At 37.4% G+C, this 19,402-nt stretch overlaps 1 protein-coding gene and 1 pseudogene across 1 annotated transcript; one reads left to right on the top strand and one right to left on the bottom strand.

Moving 5' to 3' along the window:
* Window positions 1–485: 485 nt before the first annotated feature.
* LOC137938133 (transcriptional regulator SUPERMAN-like) lies at window positions 486–1,467 on the bottom strand. The gene has a single exon (XM_068783122.1). The coding sequence runs from the start codon at window positions 1,375–1,377 to the stop codon at window positions 688–690; it is 690 nt and encodes a 229-aa protein (XP_068639223.1). The 5' UTR covers window positions 1,378–1,467; the 3' UTR covers window positions 486–687.
* A 13,938-nt stretch (window positions 1,468–15,405) lies between these two features.
* On the top strand, window positions 15,406–16,077 carry LOC137938471 (uncharacterized; annotated as a pseudogene).
* Window positions 16,078–19,402: the final 3,325 nt, after the last annotated feature.

The raw sequence follows: 19,402 nt of genomic DNA, 5'->3' as shown, positions 1-19,402 counted from the left end.
CTTGAAGTTATAGCCTAGAAAATCCAAAAATAATTACTCATTTCCAATGCAAGTATGAACTGAAATACTGGTAATTCGCATAGCTTTACTCATTTCCCTAGGAATGTGATAGAAGTCAAAAGCTTGCAAAGAACACCAGAAGAAGCCCATCACTTAAAAGCATCTACCGTTTCTCTTTCACTCTAACTGAGCCATAACTTAGATTCATGATCAGTTCTGCTCTACTAATAAGATAAAAACATAGTGGAATCAATCCTTGCAAAGGGATATAATATGTGAAAGAGTAGGACATTAAACCTGCTTTAAGAAGAGCAAGAAGAAGCTAAGTAAATTTGTGATGTAGCATCAGATCTCATGGCAAATCCTTTCCTGTAATAAATTTCTTCTTTACTACGGAAATACATATCACAACTGAAGTAAACTTGTGAAGTAGCATCAAATCTCATGATAAAATAGTTCTTAGATGACTGAAAACGGATTTCAAAATGATTAATAGATCAAACTCATATGGTCTCCTACATACTGCAAGTCCAGCAGCTATCTGGCCATGATTTTCAGTGTAGATGCAGGAATGGTGTCTTTCCCTACTGAATATCTGAAATACATGTAAAATTATTTAAAGCAGTGAATGAGCAAAATGACGAGAGAGCAAAAAAGTACAAGGGCAGGTTCTTAGTGGTGCAATGTCTAAGTGAACCCAAGACGAAGTTCCAAATCCAGATTATGATCAGGTGGGTTGGTGCACAGGCCAATCTCCAAGTCTAGCTTTAAGCTCTCTTGCTTCCTCAGAAGGCCATGAGCATCAGAACCATCTTCTTCATCTTCTGAGGTCTTCATTTCTTCGGTAATGAACAAAGCTTTAATGGCTTTCCTCCTTCTCAAGTGGTCTTCTTTCAAGGACGGAGGATCAGTGGAGTCTAGTTGTCCTGATATCCTCGCCTCACCGGAGGAAGAAGATGAGGGTGAAGAAGAAGTGACGCAGGTGAAGGAAGGAGAAAGCCAGGAAGGGAATCTTTGAGTGACTGCAACTGGGATCTCAGTGGGTGGAGGGGAAGAAGACGAGAGACTAGGATTTTGGTTAGGGCTAGGGTTAGGGCTAGGGTAAGGATTTGAGTTGAGGTTAGAAGCTTGTCCATCCCAAGGAGGTGACTGTCTCAACCTCGCTCTATCCCTTCTGTGGACATTCATGTGACCACCAAGAGCTTGAGCAGACATGAATTCTCGTCTACAGAAGCTACAAGAATAAGATCTTGGCGGCCATGAAAACCCACCAAGAAAACCAGCAGTAGAAGAAGAAGAATCTCCGACGGAGTATCTGGGCTGACTGTAAAGCCAAGGGAACTTGTTACTCTCCCTGTGACTTCCTTCTCCCTCCATGGTGATCCGGTGCAGAGGTGATGAGACTCAGATAAACAGACCCAGAGAACAAAACCAAGAACAAACAAGTGGAAAGAATTCAAAAATCAAGAAACCACCCTTCTCCCAAAAGGTAAAGAAAAAGAAGTGCAGGGAGGAGAAACCCAGGTGAGAGATATCATCATCTGACCCGATAGTAATGAGGCTTGCAGAAATGCCCATCAAATTCCTAACCCCGAAACTGAAAATCCCATTCGCGGCATCAGCCTGCAAATGTCGCTTGCTGTTTTGAGGGTTTTCTTAGCGAATGTAGAACTTTGTCTGCCAGCTTATACCCCTGCCATGTTTGGCAGAGCTTTTAGAGGATGCTGGAATTTCGAAGTCTCCGCTAAGCATATTTTATGGCTTTCACTCTAGAGACGAAGAAAATGAAAAAAGAATACCAAACATCCTGATCAAGTCTCAGAATCTGAAACCGGCAAAGGGGCCATTAGGATCTTCCAATCAGGCTGATGCAAGATCGCGATGGACCCATCAGATAGGTCTCTCTTCATATGTCTAATGCAACAGAAACTACTAAGGTGTAAATATCTTCAAAAAGAGAAACTACTATTTGCAAGACTAGCTGAACATCTGATTGCCCACCTGAAGTCCTCATTCAGTGAGTCACACCTAACAAAAGAATTCTTTTCTTAAGAATTCTTTCTCTTCTGTAGGCTGATTTTGCTATAAATTTTTCGTGTTTGAACACAAAAAAAAAAACTAAGTATACAAGATGCAGGGATTCCTGCAAGATTAATAGCTGAAAAATGTTCCTAGCTATGAATGAAAAAACCCATGGTGATCTTCTTCATATTTCATTATTTATGAATTGAGGTTCTGAGTATTTTTTACATCATCCTTTCATTTATATCAAAGGGTATCTATCATCAAACTGAGAGTGCATATTTTATTGAAATTTTTGGGGAATTGAGCAGGGTGAGAAGGGGCAGAAATCACATGGCTCTAGGTTACCGTGGTCGATCACATTTTCACTCGTTAGGGTAGGTTTCTATATTCCCAATACAGCCAATTAGGGCATTCCCGAACCCCAGCCTACCACTTACCATTTCTATGCCTGCAAAAGAAAAGCATCAAAAGAACTGTAATCCATCCCTTCAAGTCACCAAACGGATGAATCGGAGGAGAGAGCTTGTTGGCGTAGACAACTTTTCTCATCGCAGAGAACGAACAAGGCCGAAGGCATCAAAAGATGCTGCAAACTCCAGACTCCAATCGGACAAGGTCGACCAACTGCATCCTCCTCCTAGTTTCCAAATGAAGCTGAGCTTGATGGGTTTGTAGAACCGAAGCTGCAGATTTTACTTGAATGACTCTCTCGACCAGCCTCCGAGTCAGATGAGAAAAAAGACAGGAGGGAGACATGACAGAGCGGATTAGTGTTCTGGGTTTTTGGTCGTCTAATGAATCTTTTTTCTATTTTTTCTGCTTTAGTTATTTATGGGGCTTACGTACGAGGCGCGGAGGAGACATTCCATCAATCTCACTCAGTTTGTGGGTCGAGATTTGAATGAAAGATGAAACTATCGAAAGACTCTCTGCATGCGGTTTCTCTCGCCAATGGCAGAAATTTGTGTTCTGTCGACTGATCGGTGACGATGATAGGGCATGTGACCGCACGATTCTTCTTCTAATTTTTTTGTCTTTTTTTCCCCCTTTTTTTCCATCTTTGGAACAATGGCAAAGAAGATGTGTTTTGGACCGGGCCAAGAAGGGGCTGGGCTAGATATGAATGATGGTCTGAACTAACCCAAAATCATAGCTTAACCAGTAGGCATGACCACGAGGTTGGGTCGAACTGAAGTTGCCATTTTGGTTGAACCACACCCGACCCGTTTCTTGAATAGATTGGGAATACAGCCCGAACTGAAATTTGCAGTTTTGGGTGGGTTTCTGGTATCAATTAAGATAATTTAATATGGGACACAACCCTTGGGTTGGGTCGACCTGAAGTTGCCAATCAGGCAGGTTAAATAGGGAACCATGCAAGTCATGAGTCGTTAATTGCCGAACTATTAGAATGTAATCTATTAGTTAATTAATTTATTAATTTATTATTTTGTAATATTTATGTTTTACCATTTTACCTCTCTTTATTGTATAAAACCCTAAGTTGTATTTTGTAAACGTATGAATGAGAAATTGATTTTATTTCACTGTTCATCTTCTCGACTCCGCCTCCCTGATGACAGAGTTCAATGGCTCTTTACCCTTTTGAGGTTTTAATATGGTATCAGAGCAGACGATCCTCATTCTCTGATTATTTTCGGACGACGGACCTCTCCTCGTCTCTTTCCCCAAAATTTTCGACGACTAGTTTCGGCCATCAGCGTTCAGCAGCGGTGGTTCTCACTCAGTTGATTATTTTTCCGTTTGGTTCGGCCATCGGTGTCTCGGCAAAGAGGTTAGTCCTCGTCCCTCTTCTGATTTTTATTTCATCTAGTTCCGTTACCGAGAAGACGGATTTTGGCGAAGCTTTTCGGCTTTCGGCAACCTATTTTCGGCCATCGACATTCTACAGGGGCTGGTTTCTCCTTCAGTTGGCTCCGTTGGTTATTTCTCGGCAAAGAGGTTAGCTTTCGTACCTCTTCTAATTTTTTTTCTCTTCGTCTGGTTCCGCTACCGGTTGGATTTCGCTGCTGGGCGTTTCTGTCTGGGCGTTTCCGTCCTTGAGGAGATACAAAACTGTTGGCAGAGAGGGTATTCTCAGTGTAGATTGGATTTTTTTTTCTAGCTAGTCGCGAAGGTGCCTTTTCGTGCAACGTTCACTGTTGGCCTTGGGGGAAATATTTTTTGTTGGATTTTGTTGGAAGATTTGTGTTGGATCTGTTTGGTTGGCACAACGTTCACTGTTGGCTTCAGGTGGAGAATTTTTATTGGATTATGTGGTTGCATACACAGCTTTAATTTCTCGGTGAATTTTTTTTGAGTTGCATTGGTGGTCTGCTTCGGTCAGTACTCCATGGAGACTTACTCATCGACGACTGCTTTCGATTCTGGTCTTCGTACTAGTTCATCCCGTTCCATTTTTGAAGAACCATCCAATCCATATTATATTCACCACTCGGACAGCCTCAGGCAAGTTCTTGTCTCGCAATTGCTCACCGGTGAAAATTACATCTGTTGGAGTCGTGCGATGTTGATCGCATTATCCGTGAAGAACAAAGTGGGTTTTGTCGATGGTTCCATACCTAAACCTCAAAGTGCTGATCCTATTTTGTTCAACTCTTGGACCCAGAATAATAACATGGTCCTCTCTTGGATCCTAAATTCGGTTTCCAAGGCAATCTCTGCGAGTGTTATTTTTGCTGCTTCTGCCCGAGAAATTTGGCTAGACCTTCGGGATCGTTTTCAACAACTAAACGGCCCGCGTATTTTTCAGCTTAAACGAGAATTGATGAACTTGCGTCAAGATAAGGATTCTGTTAGCACTTATTTTACCAAGCTGAAAACCATTTAGGAATAACTAAGCAATTACCGCCCTAATTGCTCTTGTGGGACATACTCGTCTGGTGGCGTTAAAAATCTTATTGATTTCCACCATATGGAGTATATCATGTAATTCTTAATAGGCCTTGATGACTCTTTCTCCCAAGTTCGTGGTCAGCTTCTCCTCATGGATCCGATGCCCCCTATTAATCGTGTTTTTTCTCTAGTTGTCCAAGAGGAACAACAAAGGAAGACTACTCAAGCCTCGGGTTCACATACTCCCACTGACACGATGACATTTACGGTTAAATCTGGGAAGACAGAAATTAATAAACCCTGCTCACAATCCTCTCAGAGATTTCAACCCAATTACAGTGCCCCCCGAAATCCGAATTACAATGCTCCTCGGAATCAAAATTACAGTGCTCCCCGGAATCAGAACAAGGACAAATATTACTGTACTCATTGCAAGATTGCTGGTCATACTATCGCTCGTTGTTTCAAGCTCCATGGCTATCTGCCTGGCCCCGTACCCAAAACCAACCAAAATTCTCATGTTGTTGCTCATCAAGTTTCTATTGCTGATGATAGCCAAGGTTCTCCTTTTGTTGGAAGTTTTGTTCAGAATCTGGACCCTACTCAATATCAGCAACTCATATCAATGCTTTCTACATACCTGAGTAGCTCAGCAACAGTCACTACTGCTCCGACATCTTCTACATCCAACTGCTTGGCAGGTATTTGTTTTTCTGTGACTTTAAATCCTCTAATTTCTTCCCCTCAATCATGCATTGTAGACTCAGGAGCCACTCGACATATTTGCTCTCACGCTCATGTTTTTGTTTCCTTGCATGCTATCCCACATACTACTGTTATTTTGCCCAATAATTCTCAACTTTTGGTCCACTTTGCTGGTGATATTAAATTGCATTCTCACCTTATGCTTAAAGACGTACTGTTTGTTCCTCAATTCAAATTCAACTTGATCTCTGTTAGTGCTTTAGTTACTAACTCTGGCCTTACAGTAAGTTTTCTTCCTGATTGTTTTGTTATCCAGGATCTCTCCACCCAGAGGACGATTGGCAAGGGTGACAAAATCCAAGATCTCTATGTCTTCAGTGCTCAAAGTTTGAATTTTGTTTCTCATGTTTTTGTTAACAATATTTTTGCCCATGTTTGGCATAAGAGACTTGATTTTTTGAAGGATCAGTTAAACTGTGATGTAACTAGATTACATAAATCTGATCCTTGTTATATTTGTCCTCTAGCTAAACAACGTAGATTATCTTTTGAATCTCATAATCATTTGTCAGCATTTCCTTTTGATCTTGTGCACTGTGATATTTGGGGACCATATCATACTGTTTCTTATACTGGTCATCATTTTTTCTTAACTCTTGTTGATGATTGTACTAGATTTACTTGGATTTATCTATTGAAGACTAAATCTGATGCTGTCTCTGTGATACCGCATTTTTTTAACATAGTTTCTACGCAGTTTAATGCCAAAATCAAGGTTTTTCAATCTGATAATGCACCTGAGTTATCCTTTGTTGAATTTTTTCAAGCTCAAGGAGTTTTGCACCAGTTTTCATGTGTTGAAAGGCCTCAGCAAAACTCGGTTGTTGAAAGAAAACATCAACACCTTTTGAATGTGGCTCGATCGTTGTTTTTTCAATCCTGCATCTCTGTCCCTTTTTGGACTGAGTGTATTCTTACCGCGGCTTTCTTAATTAATAGAACTCCTTCTCCTCTCTTACGACATAACACCCCCTTCCATTTGCTCTATAACACATCTCATGATTATTCCCTCTTCTGTGTATTTGGCTGTTTAGCCTTTGTTTCCACCTTAGCTGCTCATCGCACCAAGTTTCACCCTCGTGCTCGGGTTTGTGTGTTTTTTGGTTATCCAACTGGTGTGAAAGGATAGAAATTCTATGATGTGGAGACCAAACAGGTTTTCCTTTCCAAAGATGTCATGTTCCATGAGGAAGTTTTCCCTTTTCCATACTATCACACGTTCAGATCAACTTACTGATCCCTTTCCTGATTTAGTTCTGCCTCACTCCTCCCTCCAAGCTCATCCTTTTCCCGACCCCCATTATTTCTGATATTCCAGTTGATGGTCATCCACCTCATGATCTTCCCACACTTGTTCCTTCCTCATCCGCTAGTGCTCTTCTTCGCACATCTACTAGAAAGACTCATCCACCTCATTACTTGCAGGATTATCACTATAATTTACTTATTGGTTCTCTTCCATCTGTTTCACTCTCTCAGCCTTATCCAATCTCTAACTCCATCTCTTATCATGCCCTTTCTAATTCCCACAAACACTTTGTGCTTAGTCTTTCTTCTCAGGTTGAACCTCAATACTATCATCAAGCAGTGAAGTGTCCTGAATGGAGGTTGCCTATGCGTGACGAGTTGGCCGCTCTGGAAGCTAACAACACCTGGACTGTCACTCCTCTGCCTCCTGATAAACATACCATTGGATGTTAATGGATTTATAAAATCAAACTTAACTATGATGGTTCTCTTGAGCGACATAAGGCTCGTTTGGTAGCTAAAGGTTATACCCAACGAGAAGGTTTGAACTTTGTCGACACTTTTTCTCCAATAGCCAAATTAGTAACTGTGAAAGTTCTTCTTGCTCTTGTTGCCTCCCATGGTTGGCATCTAGCTCAACTTGATGTCAATAACGCCTTTTTACATGGTGATCTTTTTGAAAAAATCTATATGGATCTCCCTCTTGGCTACCTTCGATAGGGGGAGTCCTCTTCCTCTCACAACAAACTAGTTTGCAAGCTTCACAAGTCCCTTCTCAAACAGGCTTCGCGCCAATGGTACTCAAAATTTTTTCACGTTTTAATCACCTTTGGTTTTCTTCAATCGAAATCCGATTACTCTCTTTTCACAAAAGGTCATGGCTCCTCCTTTGTCGCCCTATTGGTTTATGTGGATGATATCATCCTTTCTGGTCCTTCCTCTCACGCTATTACTGAGCTCAAACACTTTCTGCATACTCAATTTAAGCTCAAGGATCTTGGTTGTCTCTAGCACTTTCTTGGTCTTGAGATTGCTCAGTCCAAGCAAGGTATAATACTTTCCCAATGCCACTACACCTTACAATTACTTGAAGACATATGCTACTTGGCTTGTAAACCAACTTTTGTTCCCATGGATCCCAAACTTCGTTTAAATGCCACTGAACTTCTTTACCTCACTTTATCTCACCCCGATATTACTTTTTCTGTCCACAAGCTTACTCAATTTGTGGCCCAACCCCGTCTTCCGCATCTCAAGGCAGTGCATCACCTGCTTCGTTATCTCAAGAACAGTCCTGGCCAAGGGCTATTGTTTTCCTCTACTTCTTCCTTGCAGATGCGTGCTTACTCTAATGCTTGTGCTCTGGTTCCTTTAAAGGCCTTTTCTGATGCTAATTGGGGCTCCTGTCTTGATTCTCGTCGATCTACTACCAGTTTTTGCATATTTATTGGTGATTTTTTAGTTTCTTGGAAGGCCAAAAAGCAGACCACCATCTCCCGCTCCTCCGCCAAAGCTGAATATAGAGCTCTTTCTTCCACTGCCAGTGAAATTATTTGGTTACAACAACTTCTTCAAGATTTTCAAGTCAAAGTTGAATCTCTTGCGCTGCTATACTGCGACAATCAAGTTGCGATACACATTGCTTCTAACCCCACATTCCATGAGCGCACCAAACATATTGAGATTGATTATCATTTTGTTCGTGAACGTGTTACTTCGGGAGTCCTCAAGTTACTTCCCATTCGTTCTCAGTACCAGCTAGCCGACATGTTTACTAAACCTCTCCCTTCTACCCACCTTTTTTCTTTATTGTCCAAGATGGTTGTCAAGGACATTTACACGCCACCTTGAGGGGGAGTATTAGAATGTAATCTATTAGTTAATTAATTTATTAATTTATTATTTTGTAATATTTGTGTTTTTACCACTTGACCCCTCTTCATTGTATAAAACCCTAAGTTGTATTTTGTAAACATATGAATGAGAAATTGATTTTATTTCACTGTTCGTCTTCTCGACTCTGCCTCCCCGACGACAGAGCTCAACGGCTCTTTACCCTTTTGAGGTTTTAATACGAACCGATCCAACTCAACAAAAACACTCGAAATCGGTGTTTGTTCACCATTTCTTTCTCACCCATCATCTTCCCTCCTTCCCTTCGGACAACATTCCGCTATTCTTCCTTCCCTACCCTGTTTTTACCATTGGGAATGCAATTTCTTTAGTCGACTTGGTGCCATACCACTATTGCCAACATCGTCTGGTTATCAGCCAGCACATCATCCAACATGAACTCATTAGATCTTCCCTATTCTCCATGTATTCACACTGTGATGATGAAGTGTACATGTAGTACAAATTTTCATAATTTCCTAATATTTTTCAAAATATGTTTTTTGGTTTAATTTAAATTACTATTTTACTAATAGTAATAACAAATTTTTTTAAAATGATTATATTAATAAAAAATAATATGAATTCAATAATTATAATTATTTTAATAAACTATATTTATTATAATTTAATTAGAAAATAATTTATATTTATAATTTTTCTCCCTTGCTGAACAGGTTCATAGTTCACAAAATAAACCAAGTTTATCCACCCAAAAACTAGTATATTTAAGTAATTATCCGCACATATTAATTAAAATAATTTTAAAAATATTTAATCCTAAGTAATGAAAATTATTTTTCACATAATAAAACATATTTTATAATATTTTTTACTAATTATTTTGATCTGCTCTCCTTCTTCTTCTTCCTCTGGCTCCCTTTCTTTGTAGGTGAATATATATATATTTTTTTAATCTTTCCTAAGTTCTACTTAGGGAATATTTCACTAACGGGTAAATATGGATTATTGTATTTATGATATTATTTAAAAGTAGTTGTTCCTTTTAATGCCTAATTAATAATTAATAATTACTATTTGAATCATATTTTACGGTGTTAGTTGTTTAATCATGTTTTAATGCTTACATTGAACTTTAATGTATGTTTTAATTCCGTTTAATACCTGAGTTGACTTTTAATGCATATTTTAATTATTTAATGTCGTTTGCTCATATGCTTATAGGAAAATTTCTTCCTCTTAGGGAAGGACCACTCGCCCTAACTTAAACCCCCCATTAACCAATGCAATATGATAATTATTAAGTTATTACTTATTATAGATTAACTGATTAATTATGAAATGATTATTGATTATACTATAATCTATTATAAAGAAAGGATTAATAGATATTGTGGATGAATAATAATAGATCATAATAGTTAACGATTAAAATAACGATAAAATAAATTTATAATTACTAATTAAGAAGTACTAAGTATTAACATAATAGTTATTAATTAGTAATAATGTAATAGAAATTATTATTATTTAATATTATTAACATATATTTCAAAAATATCCACTAATTATTGATTTGTTTCTAATTGATATTTTAGAAGAATAGTGATTGATAATAATAGTTAATAATAATAATAAGAAATAATGAATAATAATATTAAATATTAATAATATAATTTTTAAATAAAGATGATTAATATAAATCATTAATTAACAATGTTAATAATTAACGTAAATAAATAGTTAATAGTAAAAAATATGTCAAGCAATGGATTTTAAAATAAACTACTATCAATCAATAATTGTTAGGGTTTAGGGCTTTAAAACACTTTAAATTATTAGTGAGTAACCAATTAATAATTTAATGTCAATCACTAAGTAAAGTAATGATTGAAAAATTACTAAATAAGTATTTAAGTTAATTAATAGGACTTATTATTTATTAAGTTATAAATTATTTTAAAAAAATAAAAAAACTTAATATTATTAATACTATACGACTGTGTCAGGTCGAGTTGTGTATGTCAAATGTTGCACGCCGAGTTGGGACTTAGGATTGTTGGACACTGAGTCGAATACCGATCCCAATTGTGAAGGTCGTTAGTCTTACACTATATTTATGTATTATAAATCATTATAATATTTAGCTAATTATATATAATATATTATATATCATCATACAATTTTTTTTCCTTATGTTTAAATTTTTTTCTAGCCAAATTGCCCTATAGAAAGATCAGGGGCGACTTGACTAGTTGATTGTGGCGAGTTGGGTCTACTTGCCCGATGCCATTGGGTCTCGATAATATTTTGTGTATTATGGCGGACCCAACAACACCTTAAAATTTATGTATCACAAATAATTATAATATTTTACCAACTATAAATAACATATTATATATCATAATAAAGTTTTTATAATTTTTGGTAATTTTAAAAAAAATCAATTTTTTTCTAGCCAAATCCCCTTGTAAATAAGTCAAGGGTGACTCAGGCAAGTCAACCCAACCTGCCTAATCCAACTCAGGATCAAGTGACGATGAGTCAAATCCCAATCCGAAGTTGCAAAAATTATAGTAAAACAGAGTGGATCGAAAAAGGGTGAATGACACCTATTCATGGCTTACTTCTCAGAGACATAAGAAAGTTTTGGTAAATGAAGAATGGTAAGAGTCATGGTTTTAATTCACGTTTGTTTTAGAAAGTGACTCATATATAGAAAACCCCATGAGACAATAAGTAGGCCAGCAAATGCTTGAGTGAAGATGTATAGCTCAAAAACCCATAAGTCATATAGGCTTATATATTCAATATCTTTTACCTTCTCAGCATGTGAATTGGACAGATTGTCCCCTTCTCCATGGCTCACAGACTTGTGCTACCCCACCCAGCCTTGTTCCCTTCTCTTTGGCTTGTAGGGGAAGGTGGAGCACCTCCCCAAAACTATAGAAAAAAAATGGGACAGAAGGGACAGAAGGTTGGAACTCCCCACCGATTCCATGTTTCAACACTCCCTATTTTCTTTATAGGTGAGGGAGGGAGGAGTCTTCAGTGTTAGATATTGAACTGAACTACATCAGAAGATGAACTGAACCATAACTTTACAATTGATTAAGGGTGGTATTTATATAATTTAGAATAGAAAATATAAGTTTTACATGATCACATAGGATAAATCCAATAGGATCTTATCTGATAACTGAAGTGATTATGTTTGTCCCTTATCACTCAGTTCCTCGCCCTCATCGCTGTTGTGCAAAGATTTGTACAAAGTGGAGGGAGGAGGTGCTTCTGTTACCGATAGACATAAGGGGAGAGGACGTAGAGCCACACCCATTTCTCCTGCATATCCCTCAGCTGGACATCATGAGATCCTGGCTCAACTGATACTTTTGCTACTAAACCAGTAGATGTAAACCCAACAGCCTGATCGAAGTCAATGGCCGAGTGAGAAATTCAAATGACATTTAGTATGGGAAAGCTTCAAGTGAAAAAAAATATTAGAAGAGATGGAAGGGATGCTTCAAGTCTGGAATCAAAACATTGGGACAAGATGGACCACATGGACTCATAACTGAAGTTACAAAGAGTTTGTTCTTGTTTTGGTTTTTGAGTCCTCTAACTACTGTAACTCGTATATGATTTCCACCCAGAAAGAACTAAGATACAAGTGATCTAAACCAAGCACAGTGTTTTGAAAGAGTTTTAGTGATTTCCATCATAAAGAACTGGTCGACTGCCACCATTTAAGATCTCAGGATTGAAGCTCGAAGCCACTGAGAGTTGATGACAGAAGAAAGATCCAGTTGCCCACAACTAACCTCTTGACTCAATCAATATTGCAGGATTAACTACATAGTTCTAAGTCAAGTTCGACTCATTCTAAAACTGCTATGTAATGCCTTTTACTGCTGATTAAGCACCTTCCAAGCATATTTACAGCTCCTTGAAATCCATGGAGAAGTGCAGCCCTTCCAAGTGCTTTAGTTTGCTCGTTCAATACACTAGCTGTTGGCTTCAACTCCATCAAAGATTCTTATTTACTTGTAAAGAGTTTATTGTTGGCCGGCCGGATTCCAGAGCCATCAAATCTTGTATTCTTGTGTGAAGTTTCAAAGGAATAAACTTTGAGATCGTCTGTTTTTGAGTTGAAGCATGTTGTATTGGTCTACGAGTATCGAGTTAACTCACAAGTCTAAACTGAGAAGTCATGAGTTCTCTACGAGTTCTGGGCAAAGGATTGTTCACATAAGCCTCAATTCTATATAAGCTTTTGTGGTGCCAACTCGATTCACCAACCTTCTTTGAGTAATTGCTTCCGAGGCTCACACTTTGATGACTAAAAACTGATTAGACTTTTGTAAATGTGTAGTTCAGTTCAACATCTAACATGACATGCATCAAATACCATGACCTACTTTAATCAAGAACATAACCAAAATTCTTGTAATAAAGGAAACCGTTCTCTTACTAGATTTGTCGATGTCGCATTCAACAATAGTGTACCATACATACATATAATATTTCTTTCTTTACATTACTCCCAAATGAAAGTTTTCGACTTATATGCGCAAATTTCTACTATAAGTTTTCGAATATATGCTATGTATATTTACCCCGAAGAAAAATATAGAAATAGTTAGGGTCTGTTTGGAACCCACAGAAAAGAAAAGGAAAGAGGAAAGAAAGTTATTTTTTGTTGTTTGGCGGCACATAATCATTGAGAGAAAAGAAAATAAGAGAGAATAGTTAATAAAATTTTTCTTACAAAATTATGGAATTTTGGGAGAAAAGAAAAAAAACTAAAAACTTGAGAGAAAATCTTAATCATCAAAATTTTAAAATTTTGCTAATTTTATTTTCTTTTTTATTTTCCACGTGCATCTAAATAAGATAAACTATATTTCTCTTCCATTTTCTCCCTCATTTTCCATGGGCATTCAAACAAGAAAAAAGAAACCTCTTTTCTTTTCTTGTATTTTCTCATTCTCTTTCTCTTTCTCTTCTTTTCTCTCCACTTTCTATGTTCCAAACACAACCTTAAGGAAACAAGATAGAATTTATTAATCAGTGTTAATGAATAAATTAGTAAGATTTCGTGAATTGAGTGAGATAACATACATGAAGAAAGAGACTACATGGGAGTGATTAAATCGAGCAAATTCTTGTCTCCTACAAAGGAAAATAAAGAGGTCCAAAATAAAGGGAAAAGTTTATGAGAAACCGATCATCAACAATAAGATTAACTAGAAAGAATGAGAAGAAAATAGTTATTTTTGGAACTATATATTATTATGGTGGATAGTGACACTACTTTTTTTCATATTTTACCGCTTAAACTTTCATTATTTATGTAGCTTATCTTAAAATTTTTTTATTCAAATCCAACAAAATAAATTAATTTGAAATTGTTGTCACATAGTTCATCGATCAATTTACATAAATCTTTATTTTTCAATCACTTAAATATAACTTTTTCAATTAATATATTATTCTATTGACTAACATAAATAATATTACATACATTTAAAAAAATTTATATATATTTTCCCTCCAATTTTATTAAAATAATTTAAAAATTAAATATAAGTATTACATATAATATAAAGAACCATAGTTTCGGAACTTCCCACAAATTATAAAAAAAAAAAAAAAAATCTCACTCAAAGAAATTCCACAAATACTAACCCAAGCAACCTTGTGATCGAAGTCTTCTCCTTAAAACGTTGTGTTAGAACTAATTTAAAACGTCTTCACAACCTGCAACTGACCATTAGTGCTTGGCCATCTTCAGACCTGTCACTTTACTCCATAGACACCCCTCTTAGAACATAACCTTAATCCATGAAGCCCAACAAAAAGAAGCTTCGGATTTTCAGTGTGCTGGCACAAGAGAGGTCAGCAAGAACCATGCGCTGGCAAGTAAGTCAGCAAACGAGGTCGGCAAGCACAATGCGCTAGCAAAGAAGTCGGCAAAACCAGTAAACGTGTTCGGCAAAGATGAGGAGTGTATGCGGTGCCGATTAAATCTTAGTGTCTATAAATAGGACCGTAAACTATGTAATCTAGAATCCAGAAATAAGAGAAAAGTTCAGAGAGCTTGCTGTCCCGAGAGAGTTATAAATTTCTGTGAAAGAGAGCGACGGTAATATTGCCAATAGTGGTATCAGAGCTGGTCGAAAATCCTTTATGAAAGGAACCGCTACCAAGATTCCGGCAGAAGACGTCTCCGGTGGAAGGATTTTCCGGCAAAAGAAAATCCAAACACAGAGACGATGACGTCTCTATTTTTTTTGCAGAAGGAAGAAGACGAACAGTACTGGTGAGTTTTTAAATTTTTTCACTTAACAGTACTTGTCCCGATTTAATCATCGGGTCATCCGATCAACTCGTGCCGATTTCCGCACGGTTGACTCGTCCCGCACGTTCGGCTCAACTCGTCCATCCTGAGCGCCAAAGTTGCGCATGGACAGACTCGTCCAACTCGGCTGGTTTCCACTCGCTGAGTTGACTCAGTAATATTCTGGAGGATTGTAGAAGTTCATCCGACGTCCGATCGGGGTGATTTTGGAGGCGTTGGATTCGTATTTTTGAGAGTTTCGATTTGATAAGGTAGAACCTTTTCAAAAACTATATAAGTTTTTTCTTTTTGAAAAAATGGCAAATAGTGTGACATCTTTCCAAGTTCCGATTCTCAAAAGTGATATTTATGATAACTGGAGTATAAAAATGAAAGCACTTCTTGGAGCACACGATGTCTGGGACATCGTTGAAAAGTGAGCCAGAAAGAGAAGATGCTCTTACACAAGAGCAAAAGACATCTTTAAAGGATTCAAAAAAGAGAGACAAGAAAGCTCTCGACCTCATCTATCAAGCATTAGATGATGATGAGTTTGAAAAGATTTCAAGTGCAACCTCCGCCAGAGAAGCGTGAGAGAAGTTGCAAACCTCTTATAAAGGAGTCGAGAAGGTGAAAAAGGTAGTCTCCAAACACTAAGAGGTGAATTTGAATCCTTATATATGAAAGCATCCGAGTCTATTTCGGTTTATTTCTCAAGAGTAGTAGTTGTTTCTAATCAATTGAAAAAAAAACGGTGAAAAGCTAGAATATGTGAGAATAGTAGAAAAGATACTCCGTTCATTGATCCCAAATTTGAGCATATCGTCATGACGATTGAAAAAATAAAAGACTTGGAAGAAATGGCAACAGAGCAACTTCAAGGATCGTTGCAAGCCTATGAAGAAAAGCACAAAAAAAGCAAGATCTCTCTAAACAACTGTTCAAGACACAAATCAAAGAAAATGATGAAAAACAAGGCTACGCAATAAATGAGCGTGGTCGAGGAAGAAGCCGAGGCCGTGGACGTCGAAGAGGCCGCGGCTATGGACGAGGTTGGAATAAGAATTCCAACAACAACAATGAGAGAGATGAAACCTTAACAAGAGGTCGTGGAAGAGGAAACATGAATTCCAGGTATAACCAATCTCATATTCAATGTTATAATTGCCAGAAATTTGGGCATTATGCTTCAGATTGTAGAGCTCCCAAGAACAAGTTCGTTGAGCAGACAAATTATGCTGAAGCAAAGACAGAAGAAAAAGAAACGTTGTTATTAGCATACATAAACAATAATGAAGAGCAAGAGAATACTTGGTATCTTGACTCAAGGGCAAGCAACCATATGTGTGGAAGAAGAAGCTTGTTCGTAGATCTTAATGAATCGATAAGTGGAAATGTGTCTCTGGGAAATGATTCCACCATGGTGGTACAAGGAAAATGTATCATTCTTATTCGTGCAAAAGATAGTAGTCATCAATTAATTTTAAATGTCGACTATGTACCAAATATGAAAAATAATATATTGAGTTTGGGTCAACTCTTAGAAAAGGGCTATGACATTCATATGAAAGATTATAGCCTTTTTATAAGAGATGACAGAGGAGATTTGATAACAAAGGTACATAAGTCAAAGAATAGAATGTTTCCTTTAAATATACAAAACGACGTTGCAAAGTGTTTACAGGCTTGTTATAAAGATACATCGTAGTTGTGGCATCTTCGCTTTGGGCATCTAAATTTTGAAGCTTTAAAGCTATTATCCAAGAAAGATATGGTGAGAGGCCTACCTCGAATGGCTCACCCAAATCCAGTGTGTAAAGGGTGTTTATCAGGGAAGCAATTCAGAAAAAGCATTCCAAAAATATCAGAGTTAAGAGCCAAGAAGCCACTTGAGCTAATCTACACAAATGTATGTGGACCTATCAAGCCAAACTCTTTAGGTAAAAGCAACTACTTTCTTCTCTTTATTGATGATTTTTCAAGAAAAACATGGGTATATTTCTTGAAACAAAAATCAAAAGTATTTGAAGTCTTTAAGAAATTCAAAGCTTTAGTAGAGAAGGAAAGTGGTAAAGAAATCAAAGCCATGAGATCTGATTGAGGAGGAGAATTTACTTCCAAAAGAATTTCAGGAATGCTGCAAAGTCAATGGAATTCGTCGACCACTAACGGTTCCTAGATCTCCCCAACAAAATGGAGTGGCATAAAGAAAGAACCAAACTATTCTCAATATAGTTCAGAGTATGCTTGAAAGCAAGAAATTACCTAAAGAGTTTTGGGCAGAAGTTGTGGCGTGTGCAGTTTATTTATCAAACCGATCTCCAACAAGAAGTGTTTGGGTAAAAACACCACAAGAAGCATGGAATGGAAAAAAGCATGGCACCTCCTACTTAAGAGTCTTTGGGAGTATAGCTCATGCACATATACCAGATGAAAGAAGAACCAAACTTGATAACAAAAGCGAAAGTTTTATCTTCATTGGTTATGATGCACATTCCACAGGCTATAAGTTGTATAATCCAGACAGTAAGAAGACAGTAATTAGCCGAGATGTGGTGTTTGACGAAGAAGGATTATGGGATTTTGGATCTCATAACAGTGACTTCAATATCTCCCCTCCATCTGAAGATAAACCAATATCAGTCGAACATAATGGAGAAATGCAACTAGAGCCTACGACTCCATCTACTGCAATTACACACGAAGATGAGTCACCTTCGTCACATTCAAGTGGGAGCCAAAGAATCGCGCTACGGATAAGAAGTCTTCGAGAAATATATGAAGAAATCGAGCCATTTTGTAATCTCACTCTTTTCTGCCTTTTTGCTGATTGTGAACCAGTAAGCTTCCACGAAGCTGCTCAAGAGAAAAAATAGCAAAATGCCATGGATGAAGAAATTAAGGCTATCGAGAAGAACAATACCTGGGAACTCGTTCAACTCCCTAAAGGGCATAAACCCATTGGTGTTAAATGGGTGTACAAGACAAAGAGAAATGCCAAGGGAGATGTCAAAAAACACAAAGCAAGATTAGTGGCAAAAGGATATAGTCAGAGAGTCGGCATTGACTATGATGAGGTATTTGCTCTTGTTGCTCGTTTAAAAATTATACGACTAATCATTTCTGTTGCAGCTAAAAAAATGGAAAATACATCAAATGGATGTAAAATTTGCATTCCTCAATGGAGTTCTTGAAGAAGAAGTTTACATCGAGCAACCTTTAGGGTATAAAGAGAAGGGAAATGAAGACAAAGTTTTGAAGTTAAAAAGGCTCTTCAAGGGCTAAAACAAGCACCAAGAGCATGGAATAGCCGGATTGACAAGTATTTCCAAGAGCATGGTTATACAAAATGTCCATTCGAGCATGCCCTCTATATCAAGATTAAAGAGGAAGATGTGTTGATTATGTGCCTATACGTGGATGATTTGATCTTTACAGGTAATAATCCAAACCTGTTTGATGAATTCAAGAAAGAAATGGCCAAAGAATTTGAGATGTCAGATATCGGGCTCATGGTGTATTATCTTGGCATCGAAGTGAAGCAAGAAGAAAATGAAATTTTTATTTCACAAGAAAGTTATGCAAAAGAACTCTTGAAAAAAGTTCAAGATGGAAAATTGCAAGCCAACCAACACACCGATGGAATACAGAATCAAGATATCCAAGCATGAAGAAGGAGAAAACGTAGATCCAACTTTTTTCAAAAGTTTGGTAGGCAGTACAAGGTCGGATATTCTTTATGCAGTTGGACTGGTTAGCCACTACATGGAATCTCCAACAACCACCCATTTCCAGGCCACAAAGAGAATTCTTCACTATTTAAAAGGTACTATGCACTTAGGCTTGTTTTATTCAGTTTCTAAAAATTACAAGCTTATTGGATATAGCGATAGCGATTGGGGTGGAGACATAGACAACCGAAGGAGTACTACTAGATTTGTATTTTTCATGGGAAATACCTCCTTCACATGGATGTCAAAGAAACAACAGATTGTCACATTGTCGACTTGTGAAGCAGAATATGTTGCATCTACTTCATGCGTTTGTCATGCTATTTGGCTCAGAAATCTATTGAAAGAAATAGGTTTAATACAAGAAGGGCCTACCAGAATCTATGTCGACGACAAATCAGCCATTACTCTAGCAAATAATCCAGTATTCCATGATCGAAGCAAGCACATCGACATTCGCTACTACTATATACGGGAGTGAATTGCAAGAAAGGAAGTGCAGGCTGAATATGTAAAGTCACAAGATCAAGTTGCAGATATTTTTACCAAGCGATTGACAAGTGAAGACTTCATAAGATTAAGG

Source organism: Aristolochia californica, unplaced genomic scaffold (genome assembly GCF_029961685.1).
Source record: "Aristolochia californica isolate CCGP_79_NKW_82.1479 unplaced genomic scaffold, dmAriCali1.0.hap1 SCAF_8, whole genome shotgun sequence".
Classification (NCBI taxonomy): Eukaryota; Viridiplantae; Streptophyta; class Magnoliopsida; order Piperales; family Aristolochiaceae; genus Aristolochia; species Aristolochia californica.
This window is presented reverse-complemented; position numbering and strand designations above follow the sequence as displayed.

Excerpts from the sequence above, each read along its gene's own strand:
- LOC137938133 (XM_068783122.1), bottom strand. The coding sequence starts at position 1,377 with ATGGAGGGAGAAGGAAGTCACAGGGAGAGTAACAAGTTCCCTTGGCTT.